Here is a 21,851-nt window from a genome sequence, read left to right as displayed (position 1 = left end):
CCCCGTAAGTAGTAGACACCTAGGATCTTCACCAATCATCATCAATTGATATGACCCTGAAAAATATCCCAAGGTCAAATTTGTATGTTGACCTTGACCTTTGACCTACCACCTTGTTATGGAATAATCTCAGAAACCATTATACTTACAGAAGTTTTGAATAGTGGGAAATGTTTGGGTCATGTCCCAGATAGCGAATTATGTGTCTTTGACCTTATTTAAAGGATTTTTAGTGTGTTTTAAAGCTTTTTAAGTTTGACCTTGACCTTTGACCTTACAACATTTTATATGATATCTCAAAAACGATTATACTTACAGAAATAGTAAATAGTGAAAAATGTTTAGGTGACTAAGGCATAACTTTTTTACATTATGACCGAAGAGATTTATTTTTAATTATTATTATTCTTTTTCCGCCAAACTTTGACGAAGTTAGCAGCCTTAACCTTAATGATCTTGTTAAATATGGCATTCAGAAGAAATGGTCCTAAATTGAATGGAAAATGGCACTTCATTTTGAGTCACGCAATAACTTTAAAACCGTTCAATATGTTCAACCAAAGCTTCCAGATTTTAATGAGTTGTTACTGATAACGAAAATGAGGTCTGTTCAATATTGACAACATTTTCGTCATGGCCCTTGATTTATTGGACAATGGCAGTTTATTTCATCTTAGCACTATAATTTCAGAACTGTTCATGCAACTAGTTCTTTTCAGATTCTGATAAGTTTGTTTCTGTTTATATTAAGGAAGCCAAGGCTGGTTCTGGGAATTTTCACTTTTGCTGTTCAGCAGTTATGGTCCTTAACCATATTAAAGAGAGGCGAAAGACACCTAAGTGATATTCAAACTGATAAGCCGAAAACAAACTGACAATGCAAAAACGAAAAACGACCAAAAGACAATTAACACTACACATAACACAATATAGAAACTTAAAGACTGGGCAGCACAAATCCCACTAAAAACCGGGGATTGTATCAGGTGCTCCTGAAGGGTGATCAGATCCTTTTCGTGGCACCCGTCGTGTTGCTAACTGGTTAAAAGTCTAATTCGGTTGGTCACATTCGAGTAAAAGAGGATGGGATTGTGGTTACTACAATTGGAACATATCCGTCGTCATCTGTGAAACAATATCCCATGGCAATAAAAAAAAACTCGTTAAGGCGTCCGTCCTATTTTGAAGGAATGATTTCAACTTCAGCACTTTGAACTTTTGTATTGAAATCTTCCTTGTAAGCAGCAGCCCTTTACCAAAGAGATTATGATAGGAAATGCAAGCTCTTGAATATCGTATCAATTGGGAGATATATACTCCGTATCCAGGCGCTGCTGGAATGTTGCTACATAGAAATGAAAAATTCACAATTGGCAAGCTGAAATCGTTTTTTGTCGTAAAGTTTTTGTTCTCATCCGACCCTCATTGTCAATTTCTAGATGTAAGTCAGGAAATGAGGCAGACTTAACTGTATCGGCTGTGTCCTTTATTTCAAGTTCAATGGAATAGATGCATTCAACATAATCACCAAACTTTAAACTATTTAGTGAGCGCTTGTCACCTATATTGCGGAACATGAAGATAAAGGATGATGCTAGCTTCTTTTTATTCTTCATTAGAAACTCCTGTATGAAGTAAGCCTCGTATGAATAAAGGAACAAGGCAGCAAGAAGAGGAATACAGTTGGTTCCTATTGGAATGCCGATTGTTTGCTGGGAAACACGTCCTCCCAACAACTGTTACTGCTATACCAACGTCGCCAATACATATATAAAAAACTCAGTTTGCTGTGGTTTTTGCACAACCTGTTGTTCATACATGTTATATATATAATATTCAATGTCAATGTAATCAGTTGCTGTCAATTGATTATTACAATGATTGGCAAACACACATTCCGTATGTGTAATTTTGTAAATTAATTCAATAATACAAATGTCAAGATTATGCTTACACACTAAATGTACACTAATATTTTGATATGTGCACATTTTGTAAACAGAATTTCACATTCTTCTATGTTTAAACTTGATGTATGTTGTATTTAAGGCCAATTTGAAACAATGACACTGGATATTCTGTTCTTAATTATATATATATTATATAATATAAAAATAAGAAGATGTGGTATAATTGCCAATGAAACAACTCTCCACCACAGACCGAATTACATAGAAATTAACAACTATAGGTCATCGTACGGCCTTCGACCATGATTAAAACCCATACCACATAGTCAGCTATAAAAGGTCCCGAAATGACAAATGTAAAACAATTCAAACGAGAAAAAACTAACGGCCTGATTTATGTAAAAACAATGGATGAAATACATATATAAGATACAGAAACAAACGACAACCACTGAACAACAGGCTCCTGACTTGGGACAGGCACATACAGAAAGGGGCGGGGTTAAACATGTTATTGGGCGCCCAACCCTCCCCTAACCTGGGATAGTGGTGTAACAGTTAAACACATGAACAAACTATTAAAGTCAGTTGAAAAACAAACAACCGGATCCAATCTTTGATTAAAGCGAGTAGAAGTTCCATAATAGATTTTGTTTTAATAAATGTAGTGTGAAATGAAAATTAGCTAGAATTTGTAGTTACTGCAATCATTATTTTTTTTCAGCGAAAGGAACAACTGTATGTGTTGCAGTTCTTGTAATGTTTATGCTTATGTTATTAATATCAAGTAAGTAGTTGCTTAAAACGAAGATCGTCGGTTATAACGTTTGTATTAAGACCCCCCCGGGGGGGGGGGGGGGCGGGGGGGGGGGGGTGCAATACCTTTTTCTGTTAATCTGTTTTGGGCTATTTGAAGGTGTTGTTAACTGTTGTTTGAAATATATATAAACTGTTAACTGTTTTCAACCCACTGTCTGTTATCTGTTCTGTTAAAATTGGCAATGCTGTTAACTGTTATATGAAAATTTAATTCCGGTTATCTGTTACTTGATACTTAAAGTGTTTACTTATTTGACATAATTTATCGCCATTACGTAGAGATAATATAACGTTCACAGAAAAGAAAGAAATTCTCGTGTTTCTTACAGTGTTGATATATATAAAAATAAGGAGATGTAGTATAATTGACAATGAAACAAAGTTCAAATGAAGTAGATATAAGCAATTCTAGGCGCGGTCACCACACATTTTGGCACCATGACAAATCGGCACCAAGGTCCAGAAACATTTCGGCACCGTTTTGGACAATTTGGCACCTCATTTTTATACGACCGCAAATTTATTTACGTTCGAATTATGTTATTGTGTTGTCTGCGTCTGCGTCTGAAGACATTTTTACTCACAGACAATAACTTGGATATAAGCTCATGGATCTCTATGAAATTTTAGCAAGAGGTTCCATACCACTAAAGGATGATTGAAATTGTTTTTAGGGGCGGTTTTGTAATTAGGGGCAAAAAAAGTCAGTTTTACCTGTTCATGGAAAATAAATTGGTTCGCAGACAATAACTTTAGTATAAGTGTATGGATGTGTAAGAAATTTTAACACAAGGTTCCATACGACAATAAGAGGGTTGGGATTGATTTTGGAGGTTATGGTCTTAGCTGTTTTGTAATTAGGGGCCAGCAAGGGGCCAAACACAATTATTTGTCTGGTTGTAGGACAATGACTTGAGTATAAGAGATATTTGTCTGGTCAAAATTTTAGCACAAGGTTCCACACTACAATAGGAAGGTTGGGAATAATTTTGGGGGTTATTGTCATAGTTGTTTAGGAATTAGGGGCCAAAAAGGGCCTAACAAAAACAATTTTTTGTCAGGTTCACAGACAATAACTTGAATATAAGTGTATGGATCTCTATAACATTTTAGCACAAGGTTCCATACCACAATAGGAAGGTTGGGATTTAATATGGGGGTTATTGTCGTAGCTCTTTAGGATCTAGGGGCCAAAAAGGGACCAAAACAAGCATTTTTCATGTTTCAGGACAATAATTGGTGTATAAGATTATAGATTTCTATGAAATTTTACAAGGTTCCATACTTCAAAAGGAAAGTTTTGATTGATTTTTGGAGGGTCATGGCCCATACCGTTTAATAATAAGGGGTCGAAAAGGGGCCGAAAACAATTTTTTTTCTGGTTTGCAGGCAATAACTTGAGTATAAGTGTATGGATCTCTATTTAATTTTAGCACACGGTTCCATGCCACAATAGGAAGGTTGGGTTTATCTTGGGGGTTATTGTAGTAGCTGTTTAGGAGTTAGACGCCAAAAAGGGCCTAACAAATGCAATTATTTGTCTGGTTCATAGACAATAACTTGAGTATAACTGTAAAGATCTCTATTAAATTTAAGCACAAGGTTCCATACCACAATAGGAAGGTTGGGATTTATTTTGAGGGTTATTGTTGTAGCTGTTTAGTAATTAAGGGTCAAAAAAGGGTCAAAAACAAGCATTTTTCATGTTTCAGGACACTAATTTTTGTATAAGAGTATGGATTTCTATGAAATTTTTTCTACAAGGTTTCATACTTCAAAGGGAAAGTTTGGATTGATTCTAGGGGTCATGGTCCAAACCGTTTAATAATAAGGGGCTGAAAAGGTACCAAAAAACTAGGATTTTCTGATTTTTAGACAATAACTTTAGTATAAGTCTATTTATTGATATTAAATGTGCCACAAGGTGTTACATGTATACCATAAATTATAGTTTGGGATTAATTTTAGGGGTTATGACCCTATTGGTTCAGTTAAAAGGGGCCACAACCAATACTTTGTATAAATTGCCAATTTATTTAGCAATTTCAATGGGGTTTAATTCAAAGAATTGAATTCTTGGGAGTTTTTAATATGCTGAATCTAATTGGGTATTTAGAATTTGGATTTTAGGGTTTGTTTTTGAAATGATCCATATTAAGGTCCAAAGGGTCCAAAATTAAACTTTGTTTGATTTCTTTGAAAACTAAATTATTGGTGTTCCTTGAAAAAAAAAAACATCTTGGGGTTCTTTGGTATGCTGAATCTAAGCGTGTATTTAGATTTTTGATTTGGGGCATGGTAGGTCCACATTAAGGTCCAAAGGGTCTAAAATTAAACTTTGTTTGATTTTAGAAAAAAAAAAGAATGGTTGGGGTTCTTTGATATACTGAATTTAGATTTTTGATTTTGGGCACAGTATTGAAGATGGTCCAAGTTGGGGTCCAAAATTGAACATTGTTTGATTTCATCAAAAATTAAATTGTTTGTGTTATTTGATATGGTTAATCCAACAGTGTTTTAGATTTTTTTGATTTTTTGCTTGGTTTTCAAAGTTGGTCCAAATTTGGGTCCAAACTTAAACTTTGTTTGATTTTTTCAAAAATTAGATCATCGGTGGTCTTTAATATGTGCAATCTAACAGTGTTGTAAATTTTTGATTTTGGACCCGTTATTCAAACTGGACCCCATAAAGGTCCAAAGTATCCAAAATAAAACTTAGTTTGATTTTAACAAAAAATAAAACAATGTGGTTATTTGATATGCTGAATCCAACTATGTATTTAGAATTTGAATATTGGACCATAATTGGTAAAAGTCCAATTTTCAAAATTATTTTAGAACTAATACCACATTCATTCTGTGTCAGAAACTATGCTATTATTACATATTTGCCCATAATCTAAATTCAGATATGTTATTGCACAATTTACAGAAATTTTAAGTTGGGTCATATTTGAAAATAGATATAACACCATATCTAGTTTTAGAGAACTATTTTTGTGGTTTACATCACTGGTTCATGGAAAATGAATTGGTTCATGGAAAATATATTGGTTCACAGACAAGTACTTTAGTATAAGTGTATGGATGTGTATAAAATTTTTACACAAGGTTGTTCCTTTGTTTTTCTCTTATAGTTGATGTGTTTCCCTCGGTTTTAGTTTGTAACCCGGATTTGTTTTCTCTCAATCGATTTATGACTTTTGAACACCGGTATACTACTGTTGCCTTTATTCCATACCACAATAGGAGGGTTGGGATATTAAATAGTTAATCAAGCTCTACATTTATAGATTTATTGCACAATTAATAGAAATTATAAATTGAGTCATAGTTTAAAATAGATTTGCTGAATCAGATATATTAATTGTGGCGATAATTGTGTATGCATTGTGTTCTATTTAAAGACTGTTAACATGTTTGAATATTTTCTTATGGTTGAAAATTCCCTTGGAAATTAAAATAGACCTTTATCCATCTGTTGAAGTGGAACTGTAGGGAAGTGAAGTTTCTAAATACAATTGTGCCATACATTATGTTAATATGTTACATCTTAATAAAAAAAATATGTTATTTTTAGATAATAATCTATTTTTTATAAATGATGTATTTCATTACAATATAGTGTGTAAAGTTGTTGACATTGATAGATAAGGTGCAGATATAAGTTTGTGACAAATGAAAGAAAAAATATTTGGAACTATAATAATTAATTATATATATAAAATTTGATTACACTAAGTGTTTTTATACGATCTAAAATTTATTTGCCTTCTTTGATTTTTGTTGTTGTTTGTTTTCCAGTATGATAACTGTGAAATACCATGCCCAGACTGAAAAGAAAATCTACATAAATGATAATAAATGATCGTAAAAAAAAATGAGGTCCAAAAGGTCCTAAATAAAACTTTGTTGGATTTCTTCAAAAATTGAATTCTTGGGGTTCTTTGATATGCTGATTCCAACCATGTATTTAGAATTTGGATATTAAACCATAATTGGTAAATGTCCAATTTAAAATTATTTAAGAACTTATACCACATTCATTCTGTGTCAGAAATTATGCTATTATTAAATATTTAATCAGAATCTAAATTCAGAGATGTAATGCGCAATCAACAGAAATTTTAAGTTGAGTCATAGTTGAAAATAGATACAGCATCATATCTAATTTTAGAGAAGAAATTATTTATTGAAATAGTTTGAAATTTACTGTTCATTATTATATATTTTGAAAAATAATTAAATAGATTTTTTAAAGACTTTGCATCAATGAGGAATAATATTTTGGAAGTGTTTTTTTTTTTCATTTTTTTACAATACTTTTCTTATTACTTTGTATAAATTGCTTATTTCTTTACCAACTTCAATGTGGTTTAATTCAAAGTCTTGAATTCATGTGGTTCTTTGATATGCTGTATCTAACCGTGTATTTAGATTCAAGATTTTGGGCTCCATATTTGAATTGGTTCAAGGGTCCAAAATTAAACTTTGTTTGATTTCATCAAATATTGAATTATTGGTGTTCTTTGATAAGTATGCATTTATATTTTAATTTTGGGGTCGTCTTTCAAATTGGTCCACATTAAGGCCCAAAGAGTCCAAAATTATACTTTGTTTGATTTTAAAAAAAATTGAATTCTTTGGGTTCTTTGACATGCTGAATCTAACTGTGTATTTTAATTTTTTGATTTTGGGACCGGTTTTCAAACTGGTCCACATAGTCCAAAATTAAAGTTATTATTATTTTATGAAAAAAGGAATTCAAGGTTTTTTTTGCTAAACTGAATCTTAGCATGTATTTAGATTTTTGATTTTGGGCCAAGTTTTCAGTTGGTCTAAATCGGGAGCCAAAATTAAACTTTAAATGATCCACATTGATGTCCAAATGGTCTTAAATTAAAATTTGTTTGAATTAAAAAAAAAAAACGAATTCTTGGGATTCTTTGATATGCTGAATCTAACCGTGTATTTAGATTTTGGAAATAGAGCCATGATAGGTAAAAGTTCAATTTCAAATTTTTCAGTTTTTCGACCACATTCATTCTGTGTCAGAAACCTATGCTATATCAAATATTTAATCACAATCCAAATCCAGAGCTGTACCAAGCTTGAATGTAGTGTCCATACTTTCCCCAACTGTCCAGGGTTCGACCTCTGCGGCCGTATCAATATTTTCTCTATGTTTCTCCGGGTAAAAGAATGGCTCTGTGTTTTTGCAATCTTGGTTGTGAGGAAAATGAAAAACATTTCCTACTTGAATGCGAACTTTATGATGACTTTCGGTATAATTTATTTTCCGAATGCTCTCAATATATTGATCACTTTAACAACCTTAATATTGAGAATAAATTTATAAAAATCATGAACTGTTCAAATATCCAACGCTATTTTTTGTAAAATATTACATACGTTTATATTCGCAGAAAGTTATTTTCATTGTGTATATTTTATTAAGAATTTTTAACTGTTCTAAAACGCAGATATTTTTATCAGTAGAAATGTTTAATTACAGACATTAATTATAAAGCATGTTATACGTCTATTTCAACCATAGTCAAGATTTTTTTATATATTTAGATTTTGTTTATATTTTTTTTTACAACTTTACAGATATAAGAAACACTTTTAATTAGCAATGTTTAGTTGTCTTAATTTTGATAATTATTGTATAAGGTTCTATACTGCTAGTGACTCATAAGTCAGATTTTTATGGCTCGATATTGATTGTTTTATGTGTAAATAGTACAAATGATGTAGACGTTTTATGACAATCAATATGTGACACTTTAATGAATAAATCTATTATTATTATTATGATTATTAATTTCGAATCGGTAAGCCGACCACCAAAACAAATAACTGTAACAGTAACCGTAATTTCCTATACTTTCACAATATCAGACGACAGTGTATACAGTGCCACAATGTTAATTTTTGGTTCAACATACTTTGAACAAGGAATTGATAAGGTCTGAAAGCTAATAAATGAAATTAACACAAGGTTGATTTAAGCTTTATGAGGTGCCGATTTGTATATGTGAGGTGCCGATTTAGTTAGATGCCGACTTGTCTAGGTGACGAAGTGTCTTTCTCCGTAGCCGATTTGTTCTGGCGCCGATTTGTCTTGGTGCCAAACTGTCTTGAATTCCTTATAGACAACCGTATGGCCTTCGACAATGAGAAAAACACATATCGTATAGTCGGCTACAAAATTCCCCGATATGAAAGATTTTAAATAATTCAATTGAGAATACTAACGGCCTAATTTATAACGAAACAATGTATGAACTTTAGAATGATTCAATGACTTTTGATGTTTTGCATAGTTTACATGGTAAAGTTTGTGATAAGGTCAGTTGAAGGGTAACCACTTCTGATAAGTCAATGATATTAGGATTGCAGTTGTATTAACATTGGCATATCTCATTTCCGTGAATATTATTTAACTTAGAACCTTCAGTCATGGTTCGTTGACTTTGAATGTTGTGCATACTTTACATGTTAAAGTATTGTCATTTTAATATCGACATTTGCATTTCAGTACAGCTTTTGTCACATAGCTCTTCATGTATTTGGGTACTTATTCATCCTTGGCTGTCTATTTGTTAGGTTTGTGCTTTAATGGCGAAGGTAAACACAGGAAAGAGCTTCGTACACACCAAATTTATCAAGTGTTATTTTCATTGTCAAAGATTAAATAAGGTTAACCTTTTAGTTTTCAAATATGTTAGCCTCAGACATCACCAAAGAGACATCAGTTGTCGAAATGCACATCTTGTGCAATAAAATTTGTTCCATTAATGCAATTACTAATACCGAGTCTATACATCTGTTTATGGACTAGTGTTCCCCGAAAGTATCACCAGCTAGGTAGCTCTGTACCTCTGTACTGGCATGATATTACGGACAGTGTTTTATGGAAATGTGCTGTTATCAATCTCAGAAAAATCTTTCAAATAAAAGAATATATTTCATGCATAGCTCTGGTTTCTTATCTCTGTTTCGCTTTTCAGTTTTGTCCTATTTCAGTTATTAGGTTTTTGATTTTCATATATTTTGGCCTCGTTCATAAGTGAAGATCCATGAATATAGTTGAAAGTTAATCTAGTGCACTTAAATTGGTACCGTTAATTCAATTACCAGTTTGGTTCTACTGGCTATAATGTTAATTTTTCAGTGTTTAATAGTGTCTTTTATGCATACAAAGATGTGTGATTTAGTCATATCATTGATTTCTATACGAAATGCATTATGTTAATGATCACAATTAATTTCTTTATTTTCAGTTATATTTTTTGTATGGCCTATCTTAATAAAATGTTTGTTCAGATCGGAACGCCAATGTACAGGTTTGTACTTTCATAAATTCAACACAGCCAAAAAAAGACCACACAAAAATATATAATGACAGTGGATAAGTCTAAACTTTATTGAATGACTGCAATTAAATTAATAAGTTATCGTCCACCCTTTTTCAGAGGCTGTTCAGATCAAATTGACTGTTTCAGATAAAAATAAATTATGACTAGTATGCTGAGCCGGACTCAACTAGTTTAACCAGGTGACTGAAATCGCAATCTCGGCAAATATATAACGAACACAACTTGTTTTGAAAATTGTAATTATAGTATTCCACCAGAAAGGTTTACAAGTAGGCAGTAGATTGTTTGTGGTAAACTGCAATAAAACAAAAGGAAATACTTACAATGTGTATGAAAGAGCATATTAAAGTTCATATGCAAATATTTAAAACAATGAAATGAAAACGAAAGTAGAATTTACAGTTCCAATCTCGGTTATAAATAACTTACAGTTCGTATGCATTTAATAAATCACTTATCCAAATTAACGGACTTAAACAGATTAAATTATCACAGTTTATAAATGAATAAAACGTACTTGACAGTGATATGTCTCGATTTCCTCAGAAAATTAAATGTCGTCCATGTTACATGTGTTGAAATATTGAAGCAGACGGTGTCACAGAAATTAAAGGCAGTCAATACGTACGGTGATGTAAAAAATCGGTCCAGTGATATTTGTTCCGGATGATTATGAAAACATATAGTAAACATTGAATGTGAAACAGAATACTCCCCGTCTGATGTCTAACTGATATCACTATTCCAAAAACTATATACAATCGTTCTCTATGAGAAGAATCATGTCCACGATTGGGCGTGTGTAGATGGTGGCTTTTCCATTTACGATGATTCGTACTTCTGCTTTCCGGACATGTTCGTCGGAACTCTTAAATGAATTTACTATAACGCCTATGGGCCATTGAGTACGGCAAAGGTTTTTATCCTTTAGGATAATGACGTCTCCTTTGATGAGATCACGGCGATCTTCGGTCCATTTTCGTCGTGGTTGTAGTAACGGCAGGTACTCTTTCCTCCAACGGGACCAGAAAACACTGGCAAGAGCCTGTACACGTCTCCATTTGGCTAGACATAGATCCTGTCTGTCGAATTCTCCAAGCTGATCTGAAGTGAAGATGTAATCGGTCTTTTGTGTCAATAACATAGCTGGCGTTAAGATTAACGGATTCTCTGGATCTGTCGATACCGGTACCAGAGGTCTAGAGTTCACTATTGCTAAAACTTCTGCCATTAGTGTGTTGAGCACGTCGTGCGTTAGGCTTCTTCCTGCTGCGTTTAGAAGCATAGAATCAAGAATTCTCCTTGCGATACCAATCATTCTTTCCCAGGCTCCACCCATGTGGGACGAATGTGGCGGATTGAAGATCCAAGTTGTACCAGAATTGTACAGAAAGTTCTTGGAGGGTCCATCTTCGACGTTGATTGAGTCAATCTTTAAATCGTCGATTGCGCCAATAAAGTTTGTTCCACGGTCAGATCGGAGAATCTTAACTTGACCTCTTATAGCGGCGAATCTTCTGACGGCATTTATGAAGGCTGAAGAGCTCATTTCCTCGATTAGTTCGATATGAACAGCTCTTGTCACTAAGCATGTGAAAAGAATTGCCCAACGTTTTGAGTTGGCGTATCCACCACGTGTTTTACGTGAAACAATTGTCCAGGGTCCAAAGGTGTCTATTCCAACGTTAGTAAACGGAGGTGACGGTGCAAGATGGTCCTCTGGCAAAACAGACATGATTTGATACTCAGTTTTTCCTCTGAGTTTGCGGCATGTCACACATTTGTGAATAATAGAAGAGATCAAGCGTTTTGCTCCGACGATCCAGAATCCTGCGGATCGAATCGCTCCATCTGTGAAGTGGCGACCTTGATGTTTTATCTTGTCATGGTAGTGTCAGACTAATAATGTCGCTATATGATGGCGTCCAGGGACGATCAATGGTTTCTTTTCACGGAGGTTTAAGTCAGATTTGACAATACGGCCTCCTACTCGTAATAGTCCTCTTTCGTCCAGAAACGGATTGAGGTTAGCTATCGGGCTCCGCTTATGAATTTGTTCCTGACGTTTTATGCAATCTATTTCATCTCCGTAAACTTCATGTTGTGCAGATATTTAGATGAAATTTTCGGCATTCGAAAAACTTTCCAGAGAAGTTACTGGTGCTGCCTGTTTTGACCCGTGTAAACGGGAGAAACGTTCCAAAAAGGCTATCGCTCGCACAAGTGATGTCCAGTTGGAGAAACGGTTGAATCTATCAGTTCCGATACCTTTATGCTCAGATGTGGCAGATGTTTTTGCAACATTCACAGTTGCACGGATTTCTCCATCTTCTTCTGGATCTATTAGCTGATATATGTCCTCAGAATTCTTCTGTTCTGAGGAAAGAAGTTGTTTTGGTCCCAATAACCATTCACTGCTATGAATTTCATGGGCTGGTACGGACCTAGTTCCCGAGTCTGCGGGATTACGGTTAGTTGGTACATAATTCCATTGACTTGGAGAGCTAAATTTCCTTATTTTCTCTACTCTATTGGCGACGTAGATAAAGAACCTTCTTGTCTCGTTACTGATGTAACCTAAGACCACTTTACTGTCTGTATAGAATTTCACGGTGTCTATGTGTAAATCTAAATTATCCACGATGGTTTGTGTGATCTCAACTGCTAGTACGGCAGCAGATAGTTCAAGTCGAGGAATAGTATGACCACTTGTAGGTGCAACTTTTGCTTTCCCAAGAATGAACCCCATGTTAGGTTCACCACTACTGTTGGTCGTGCGTAGATATGCAACAGCTGCTATGGCTTTTTCCGACGCATCGGAGAAGACGTGTAACTCCTCTGTGGCGGTTTTGCTGAGATAAGGCACGTAGGTACGTGGAATGCGCAATGTTTCAATAGCAGTTAGAGTATCTCTCCAAGATTTCCACTTAGCTGCTGTCTCCTCAGAGAGAGGTTGGTCCCAATTGACGGTTTCTGATACTATTTTCCTTAATAGGAGTTTCCCTTGTATAATCACCGGAGCCAAAAATCCCAGAGGATCGTAGAGACTGTTTATCGTTGATAAAATTCCTCTCCGAGTGATCGGTTTGTTTTCTGATGACAATTGAAATAAGAAGTTGTCAGTGTTTACGTCCCAGCTGAGCCCAAGACTACGTTGTAGGGGTTTGCTGTCGGATTCTAAGTCTAGATCCTTCAGATTTGAAACCAAATCACTGGCATGAAACGCAGACATAACTTCCGCACAATTAGAGGCGAACTTGTGAAGCCGTAAGTTTCCATACATGCTTGCTGTGTATCCTTCATGAGCTTAACAGCTTCCTCTTTTGTAGAACATGATGTAAGACCGTCGTCGACATAGAAGTCTCTTGTAACAAAGCTAGTCACGTGACTGCCGAACTCTTGTTCTGATGCCTGAGCTGCTTTTCTGAGTCCAAGCGTAGCAACGGCAGGTGACGGACTATTTCCAAAAACATGAACTCTCATGCGGAATTCGACAAGGTTCTCTTGTAGGTCGTTGTTTTTATGCCATAAAAATCTCAGATAATTTCGGTGGTCTTTTCTTACTACAAAGCAGTGAAACATGTGTTGAACGTCTGCAGTTACTGCGACCATTTCTTTCCTGAAACGCAGCAGTACTCCCAAGAGATCATTGGTCAAGTCGGGACCTGTTAACAGGACGCTGTTAAGTGAGACTCCGTTACATTTTGCGGAAGAATCAAACACACCCCTAATCTGATCGGGTTTCTTCGGGTGATAAACACCAAACAATCGTAAATACCAGCACTCTTCATGTTCGTCCAACGGTGGAGCGAGCTCTGCATGATTATTGTCTAGGATCTTACTCATAAATGTGAGGAAGTGTTCCCGCTTTACTAGGTTTCTATTCAGGCTTGCGTCTAACATATTAGCACGATGAAGAGCTTGTTGTCTGTTGATAGGCAAAGACTGTCTTGGCACTCGGAACGGTAACGGTGCTACCCAACTTCCTTCCGAGTCTCTGACAAATTCGTTGTCCATCTGTTTCATGAACATTTTGTCTTCAAATGACATTCCGGGTTTATCATCGTCCCTAGTTTTTTCAAAGAGAGGCGATTGTAAATCTTTCTTAACGGTGTCTGTGTAGTTTTCCCGAATGTCGAATTTGCTTGTACATGGTTGAAACGTTGACGGTTGTCCTGTAGGTAAAATGTTGGTTATTTTGACATTTAATTCAAGAGGCACATGCTGCTTGTTAATGCAAGTTTCTCCTATCACTACCCAACCCAGTTTCAACTGTTGTGCATATGGAGTTCTGGGTGGTTCTATGCGCTGATCCAGGACGTGGTGTGCCTCTATAAGGTCTCTGCCAATTAAGAGAAGAATTTGGCAATTTTCCTCTATTGGTGGAATGCTACCTCTGAGTTCTTTTAAATGAGGGTGATGCATTACGACTTCAGGAGTCGGTATTTTGTTCCTATTATAAGGAATATGGTCACATTCTATCAGTACAGGCAGGTCAAATTTGTCATTGCCATTTATTGATTCCATGACGAAACCTCTTCCTCTTTTCCCGGAAGTGACTACTCTGCCGGAGCATGTTGATAAGGTATAGTTCTCCGGTTTGTTTTTTACGTCGAAAAGGTTGAATAATTCAGGCGATGCTAGTGACCGGTTGCTTTGGTCGTCAATGATGGCGTACATCTGGATAACTTTGTCCTGGTTATCCTTGTGATAAACATTCACAGGTAGTATTTTAGCACAAGATTTCCCGCTATATATATCTTTGCAGATCTCGGCACAGGTAGAATTAACTGAGGTTGACTTAGTTTCAGCCGATTCTGTTGGCTCCCCGCCGTAGGCTTGCTTGGGCGGGCTAGACTGAGAACTTGCAGGTTGCTGTGGTTTAATGATGTGAAGTGCAGTAGTGTGTTGTTTACTTCCACATTCTTTACAACTTATGCGTGCATTGCATTCCCGGCTTCTGTGTGTGGTGGAATCACAACACTTGTAACAGACATTGTTTTGTTTCAAAAGACCTTTGCGTTCCTCAATTGACTTGGCTCGGAACGCTCGACATTAATTTAAGGAATGCTTTGTATTGTGCAGAATACAAAGACCTTGTTTGCAGGCGTCTCCAGATTGCTGCTCAATCGCTGTCTTACGAGTACCAACTTTAGTCTTGGCGTAAGACGTGAACCTTGGCGCAGCACCTTTTGTATTTGGTGTGGCTTTTGACCCAAAGATGAACCCAGGATCATTCTTTGTTTTGCTAATTTCCCTGATGAAAGCAGAGAATTCTGTGAAAGGTGGAAAGGCAACTTCATATTTAGACTTGTATCTTGTAGCCCTTGTTATCCACTTTTCTTGGAGTCCGTATGGTAATTTTTCAACAATAGGATTTATCCCGGACGAAGAGTCAAAATATGCTAACAAACATCCCAGCTTGGGATTTTCTTTGTGATACTCTATTTCTGATAGAATATCGGACAAGTCATAAAGACGTGCGCTATCTTTGTTCGTCAAAGTAGGGAAGTTGACGAGTTTACTTGTGAGAGAGGCCTCCAACATTTCTGGAGCACCATATCGCTCATCCAGTCTTTGCCATAACCTTTGTATGCCTTTTGTAGGATTATTTGCGTTCGACGCTCTTATGCTAATGGCATGTTTAGCAGACTCTGGCCCGAGCCACTTGATCAATAGGTCTATCTGTTCAGAGTCAGAAACTTGTAATTCGTCTGTGACGTTTTTAAAGCTGGCTTTCCATGTATGGAAGGATTCTGCCCGGTCATTAAAGCTTGTTAGCCGGGAGAACAGCAGGTCCTTGCGTAGGAGAAATCTGGTAATCTCCGACGTAGGGTTGATTTGTTGCTGTCGTGCAACAGGGATCTCTTCTGCAACACCCTGTTTTTAGTGTTCAGCAAGGATCTCCTCTGAGACGCCTAGTTTTTGGTATGCAACAGGGAACTCTTCTGAAACGCCCTGTTTTCCTATGCCAGTTATTGTTCCCAGATCTGGGAATACATTAACTTCCGGTGACTGAGCATGTGTAGGCAACACCGCAGGTGTCTGTGATGGCAGGTTCAATGCCGATGAGGGCACGAAGTCTGGCGCTTCATGACTTAGCTCATACTTAACAGACGTTTGTTTTTTCTGTTGAGGGGCTGTCGCTTCCTGTATGGCGGTTGGTTCAGGATGTTTATTAACAAAGTCTTGCACACGTTGGAGCGGGTCTTCCGTCTCTTTAGGGAGATCGTCTAGCGCTTGGCTGTCATCGTACTCTAGGATACGAGCCTCGGCTTCTGCGGCTGCAGCTTCTTTCTGTGCTTCTAGAAGGTTTAACTTGGCTTTCAGCTCGGTTTTTTTCCGGCTGACACGTGCGGCCTCCTGTTTAATTGTTGCTTTCCTGCGTATGGCCTCTTGCTCTGCTTCATGCTCCATTTTAGTTTGTCTGAACAGGGCTTGTTCCTCTAACATTGCCTCCTGTTGTAGGATAAGTGCATGTTGTTCGACAAAGGCTATTTTTGATTTAGCGGCCTCTGCTTTGACACGCTTCCTCCGTGCTAGGCTCGACATGTCAGACACGTTAGATCTACCACTATGTGAGGTATTCTTACTTTTTGAGGTCTTTGTTTTAATAGATTTAGCCTTTGTCAGGTCGAGCCGATGTTCGTGCAATGTTTCTAGGGCATGGTCCACTTTGGACAGACGAATATCCAATGTGAGATTGCATGCGTCTCGGTCTTTTTGACTGTCCAATGTTCTGGTCCTTTTCAGAAAGTCCAGGTACTCATCTGTGAGCCTACGATAATTTGTGCAGGCTTTAACAATGTTATCCTGGGCTGTCAAGATTTGCTGGATCTTGTTAGGAGGCGTGGTGACTTCTGATAACTGGGACTCTACATCTGACCAGAGGGCCTCTAGTTCCTGACAGAACTTGTCACGTTTTTCTGTGAAAGCTCCTTTACCTTTTTCCGTGAGGTCTCGTACTCGCCTCGTCTCGGTATTTTCATCTAAATGTGTGGTATTAGACGGATTCTCTATAAGTTCTTCAGGGACATCTCCCTCTGGGGGCTGAACCTCTTCTTGCTGTTCCGCTTGACTGGGATCCATGATGGCTCAACGTTGTTTGTTTGCTGCCAAAACACAAGCTGTGTTGCGTAGTGTCAAGGTAACAGCTACGAACGATGCTCCGTTGTATTTCCTGATCAGGAGATATGTAGACAAGTTGTTGTCAATTTACTATGCTGAGCCGGACTCAACTAGTTTAACCAGGTGACTGAAATCGCAATCTCGGCAAATATATAACGAACACAACTTGTTTTGAAAATTGTAATTATAGTATTCCACCAGAAAGGTTTACAAGTAGTCAGTAGATTGTTTGTGGTAAACTGCAATAAAACAAAAAGAAATACTTACAATGTGTATGAAAGAACATATTAAAGTTCATATGCAAATATTTAAAACAATGAAATGAAAACGAAAGTAGAATTTACAGTTCCAATCTCGGTTATAAATAACTTACAGTTCGTATGCATTTAATAAATCACTTATCCAAATTAACGGACTTAAACAGATTAAATTATCACAGTTTATAAATGAATAAAACGTACTTGACAGTGATATGTCTCGATTTCCTCAGAAAATTAAATGTCGTCCATGTTACATGTGTTGAAATATTGAAGCAGACGGTGTCACAGAAATTAAAGGCAGTCAATACGTACGGTGATGTAAGAAATCGGTCCAGTGATATTTGTTCCGGATGATTATGAAAACATATAGTAAACATTGAATGTGAAACAGAATAACTAGTGACATTTAAAACATACTTGTTTATCTCAGTAAACAAAAATAACGTGTGAAGCCAATTTTGTTATTCACAAAAAAGCCAACAAGTCATTTTTAGATTTATTTTGTATAGTTAAGAATTAATTCCTAGTTAAATGAAGATGGCGTTAGTTATTATCAAATGTTGCCGAAGTATACATATTTCAAACTTTGAATATATCACGAAACTTTTTTACCTTGGCTTTTGATAGTTTCTTTTTGAAGAAAGAGCATATATATATAAACAAAAATCAGAACTACACTTTTACTTTAAACTAAAATGGATTGATATTTGACAGGCTCTGCGGAAGAAGATTCATGGTTCAACACAGAAATTATTAATAGTAAGTATGTTAATAATTTTTACTGATTAGATCCAAAGATTTTTTTTTAACTCAATTTTTTTTTAAATTGAAACATGAATTGGTAGAATAGTTGCAGTAAAGATAATTATAATTCTAAAACACGAACATAAACATGAAAAACGTTAATTCCAATTCTGTTTATTTAATTATCATAGTTTATAAATAAACTCATCATCAAACATGATCATAGATACCAGAATTATGTTTTTAAAGCCAAAGGCACGTTTCATATTCAAAAGACACCTGCATTGCGCTTGAATTCACTCAATAAAATGAAAAGATTTGTGTATTCGCAGGTTATTTGTGCATGTCTCATGATTTCACAAACATTATCAATCCCTTCTTGAATTAACAAAGTCTGCATTTAGATATAGTTACCTGCCCTGAAATATTAAATAGATATTATTCTTTTGAAAACAAATATATTTTATCCAGGTAATTTTTGGGGGGATATGTGACTTAAAAAACATGTTTCGTGCTATGGTATCTGTAATATCATGTATTAAATAATGTGTCAAAATGGGGACGTTAAATCAGATGCCTCTTGTTGAAAGAGTGCCACTCTATCTGCACGTTAATGACCTTTGTAACAACACTTTGAGAGATGAGTAGTAAGACTGTTTGAAAACACGATTTCTTTGTTTCCAGTGGTAGTCAAATTTCACCGACCTTCATCTCGGAAGGCCAATATTACAGCCCCCCCCTTTTTTTATTAATGTGAATTGGTTCTAGTACTGAACATGCATGAAATATGTACCACTGAACTTTAAGAAAACATCAATCAGTCAATCATTTATAAAAAAGAAAATTTCATATAAATTACCTTTAACAACGTTTTGCATTGTATTGTATGCCTCTGTTTATTAAATTAAAGGTAACTGAACAGTGTTAATTGTTTTTGCGCATTGTACAAATTATTGCCATTACGTTTTTGTGCAGAACTATTAATAATTTGTATTCATTATTTTGTATTATAAGTTATTCTCATGCTATAGAATCTCCATCTGAGGCAAGACGATAAGTTTAAGTTGAATGGATTACCTTAGCTGTATTGGCAAAACCTTTAGATATTGGTCCTCAATGTTCTTCAACTTTGAACTTGATTTTGCCTTTTTAACTTTTTAAAATCGAGCGTCACTGATGAGGTTTTTTTTAAAGATCACTAAGCATGCGTTTGGCGCACACACTTTTAATCCGGTACCTTTGGTGAGATTATTGAGGGATCTTAAATTCAGTATATGTGAACTTTATTTATTTCAAGATATACTAAATAAAGAAAAACTCAATTGGAAAGAGAAAACGGAAAAGTTCGTCAATACAAGAGCTACAAAAGTAATTTTGAAGAGAATCCAGAACAACAATTGTATATTGATAAGTGGACCTCCAGGCGTTGGTAAAACAGCAAATGCATATTTTGTGGCCTTTATTTTAGAGAAAACTCATAAATCCATGGTAATGGCAGTGACTGCTAGTGATCTACATAAGTATGTCTTGTCAAGTATAAATCAAGTTTTTATAATTGATGACATTTTTGGAAGGTATTGCTGTGACACAGATTTCGGCCTTATTTGTTCTTCTGTAAGAACAGTGTTAGATTACCATGCTAACACAAAAATAATAATGACCTGTAGATCACAGATATATCATTTGGTGCAGAATCAACTAACTTTCGAGAATATCTCGTTTGAACATTGTGATTTTCTCTTAGATGAACTTCAGTTATCAGTTGATGAAAGAAAGGAGATAGTCGAATCTTACATAAATAGTGGAATCATTAGTGAATTTAAAGATAATGTTTTCATGTTATACAGCTTTTTTCCATCTCTTTGTATAATTTTTGCAGCAAGTAAAGAAAATGAAATTTTTTTCACATATCCTCTCAGCTATATAGCTTACGAAGTCAACAACATTAAACTGAAATCAAATGAGACATACTTAGTGTTAGCGCTGCTCGTGGTTTTAGACAATCTTGTCGATGAAATGGTTCTAGATGAACATGACGTTAAGACTGACGTCATGCTTAGAGATATATTTTCAGAGTCGGGGATTTTGCAAACTCCATCCAAAGGCTTAATGTTATCTACGCTGAGATCATTAGATGGTACATTCGTTAAGAAGTGTGATCGCTGTTTTTCATTTATGCATAAATACATGTTTAATGTGATGATTGGTTGTATTGGTCACCATTTTATAAGAAGTATACTAAAATATGGATCTATTGAATTTGTGCTGAAAAGAATACAGTTAGCTTCTTTATTAGAAAATGTTGACAGTTTCATGATAAATGTTACTCCAGACTTGTACAATGAATATTTCACTCGATTAATACGCGACATAAGTCATGGATATATATCTACTGTCTTTGCAAATAAGCAAATGTGTTCAGGTAAGTTTCGAATGGAAATGATGCGACACTTTGGAAAACTTTTAAAGGCAAAAGATATTGTTGATGCTAAAGACAAATCTACTGTTATTCATAAAGTGTCATCATCGGGTTACACTGATTTTTTAGCATATTTTGTGAAAAATGACATGCCAAACATTGATAAACAAGACTTAAACGGGAAAACAGCTCTTCATTTGGCTGTTTTGCATAGGCATCAGCACATTGCTGAAATTCTTTTACAACAAAAAGCGGACGTGCATCTCCGAGACAGTGACAGTCTTAGTGCGATTCATATAGCTTGTAACAATGGTGACCTACACATGACAGATATATTAATAAAACACAAAACACACAAAAATAAGAGAGACAATCATGGATTCACCCCACTGCATCTGGCATCCATAAGAGGTCATACTAAAGTCGTAGAACTTCTTGCACAGGCGAAGGCCAAAATGAATGAAGTTGATTACATTGGAAGAACACCATTGTATGTGGCTTGCGAAATGAATAATGTGGACACAGTTAAATTTCTCGTACAACACCTTACACTGAAGGATATTCATATTGAAGAAAACAAAAACGGTTTTACACCACTTCATATTGCATGTGAGAATGAACATACAGATATAGTAGATACATTGTTGAAATACGGTGCAAACGTAAATAGACCTTCAAAAAATGACACACCAATGAAAATAGCAAAACGGCATGGAAATAAAATTATAATCAAACTTTTACGGAAATTTGAAGAGATAAACACGTTACAAAAGTGATATCACAAACATTGGCTCATAATGTTAACAAAATTAGTTTTTCATTAAAAAAAAAGGATTATCGGATTTTTCCTATTTTATGTTTCATTTGCTATGTTTTAAAGTTAGGTAAAACATATGTCTTTATACACTATATATATATCTCTGGGAAAAAATTCTGTGAACAATATTTAGGCAGAATATACAAAAGGAACAAACAAAAATAATAATACTTACTTAATATGTTTTAAAAGAAATAATAAATTATACACAACTCCAAGGTAAATTCAAAAAGGAAAAGTGCATAAAAAATGTCAAAATCAAACGTTATTAACCAACGGAACAAGTGAAAAACAACTGTCACATTCCTGACTGGTACATGCATTGTCCGAAGAAAATTGTAGGTTAAACCTGGTTTTATAGCTAGCTAT

The 21,851-nt window shown here is 35.4% G+C and overlaps 1 protein-coding gene across 1 annotated transcript; it reads left to right on the top strand.

Moving 5' to 3' along the window:
* Positions 1-2,613: 2,613 nt before the first annotated feature.
* LOC127714498 (uncharacterized) lies at positions 2,614-21,521 on the top strand. The gene is made up of 4 exons (XM_052220570.1): positions 2,614-2,697; positions 10,019-10,081; positions 18,217-18,261; positions 19,544-21,521. Exons 1-4 carry the CDS (start codon positions 2,670-2,672, stop codon positions 21,439-21,441), a joined length of 2,034 nt encoding a protein of 677 aa, XP_052076530.1. The 5' UTR covers positions 2,614-2,669; the 3' UTR covers positions 21,442-21,521.
* The last annotated feature ends 330 nt before the right edge of the window (positions 21,522-21,851 follow it).

The sequence above is a fragment of the Mytilus californianus genome, unplaced genomic scaffold (genome assembly GCF_021869535.1).
Source record: "Mytilus californianus isolate M0D057914Y unplaced genomic scaffold, xbMytCali1.0.p SCAF_9, whole genome shotgun sequence".
NCBI lineage: Eukaryota > Metazoa > Mollusca > Bivalvia > Mytilida > Mytilidae > Mytilus > Mytilus californianus.
The sequence above is the reverse complement of the archived record's forward strand: the minus strand, read 5'-3'. Positions and strand labels throughout refer to the sequence as shown.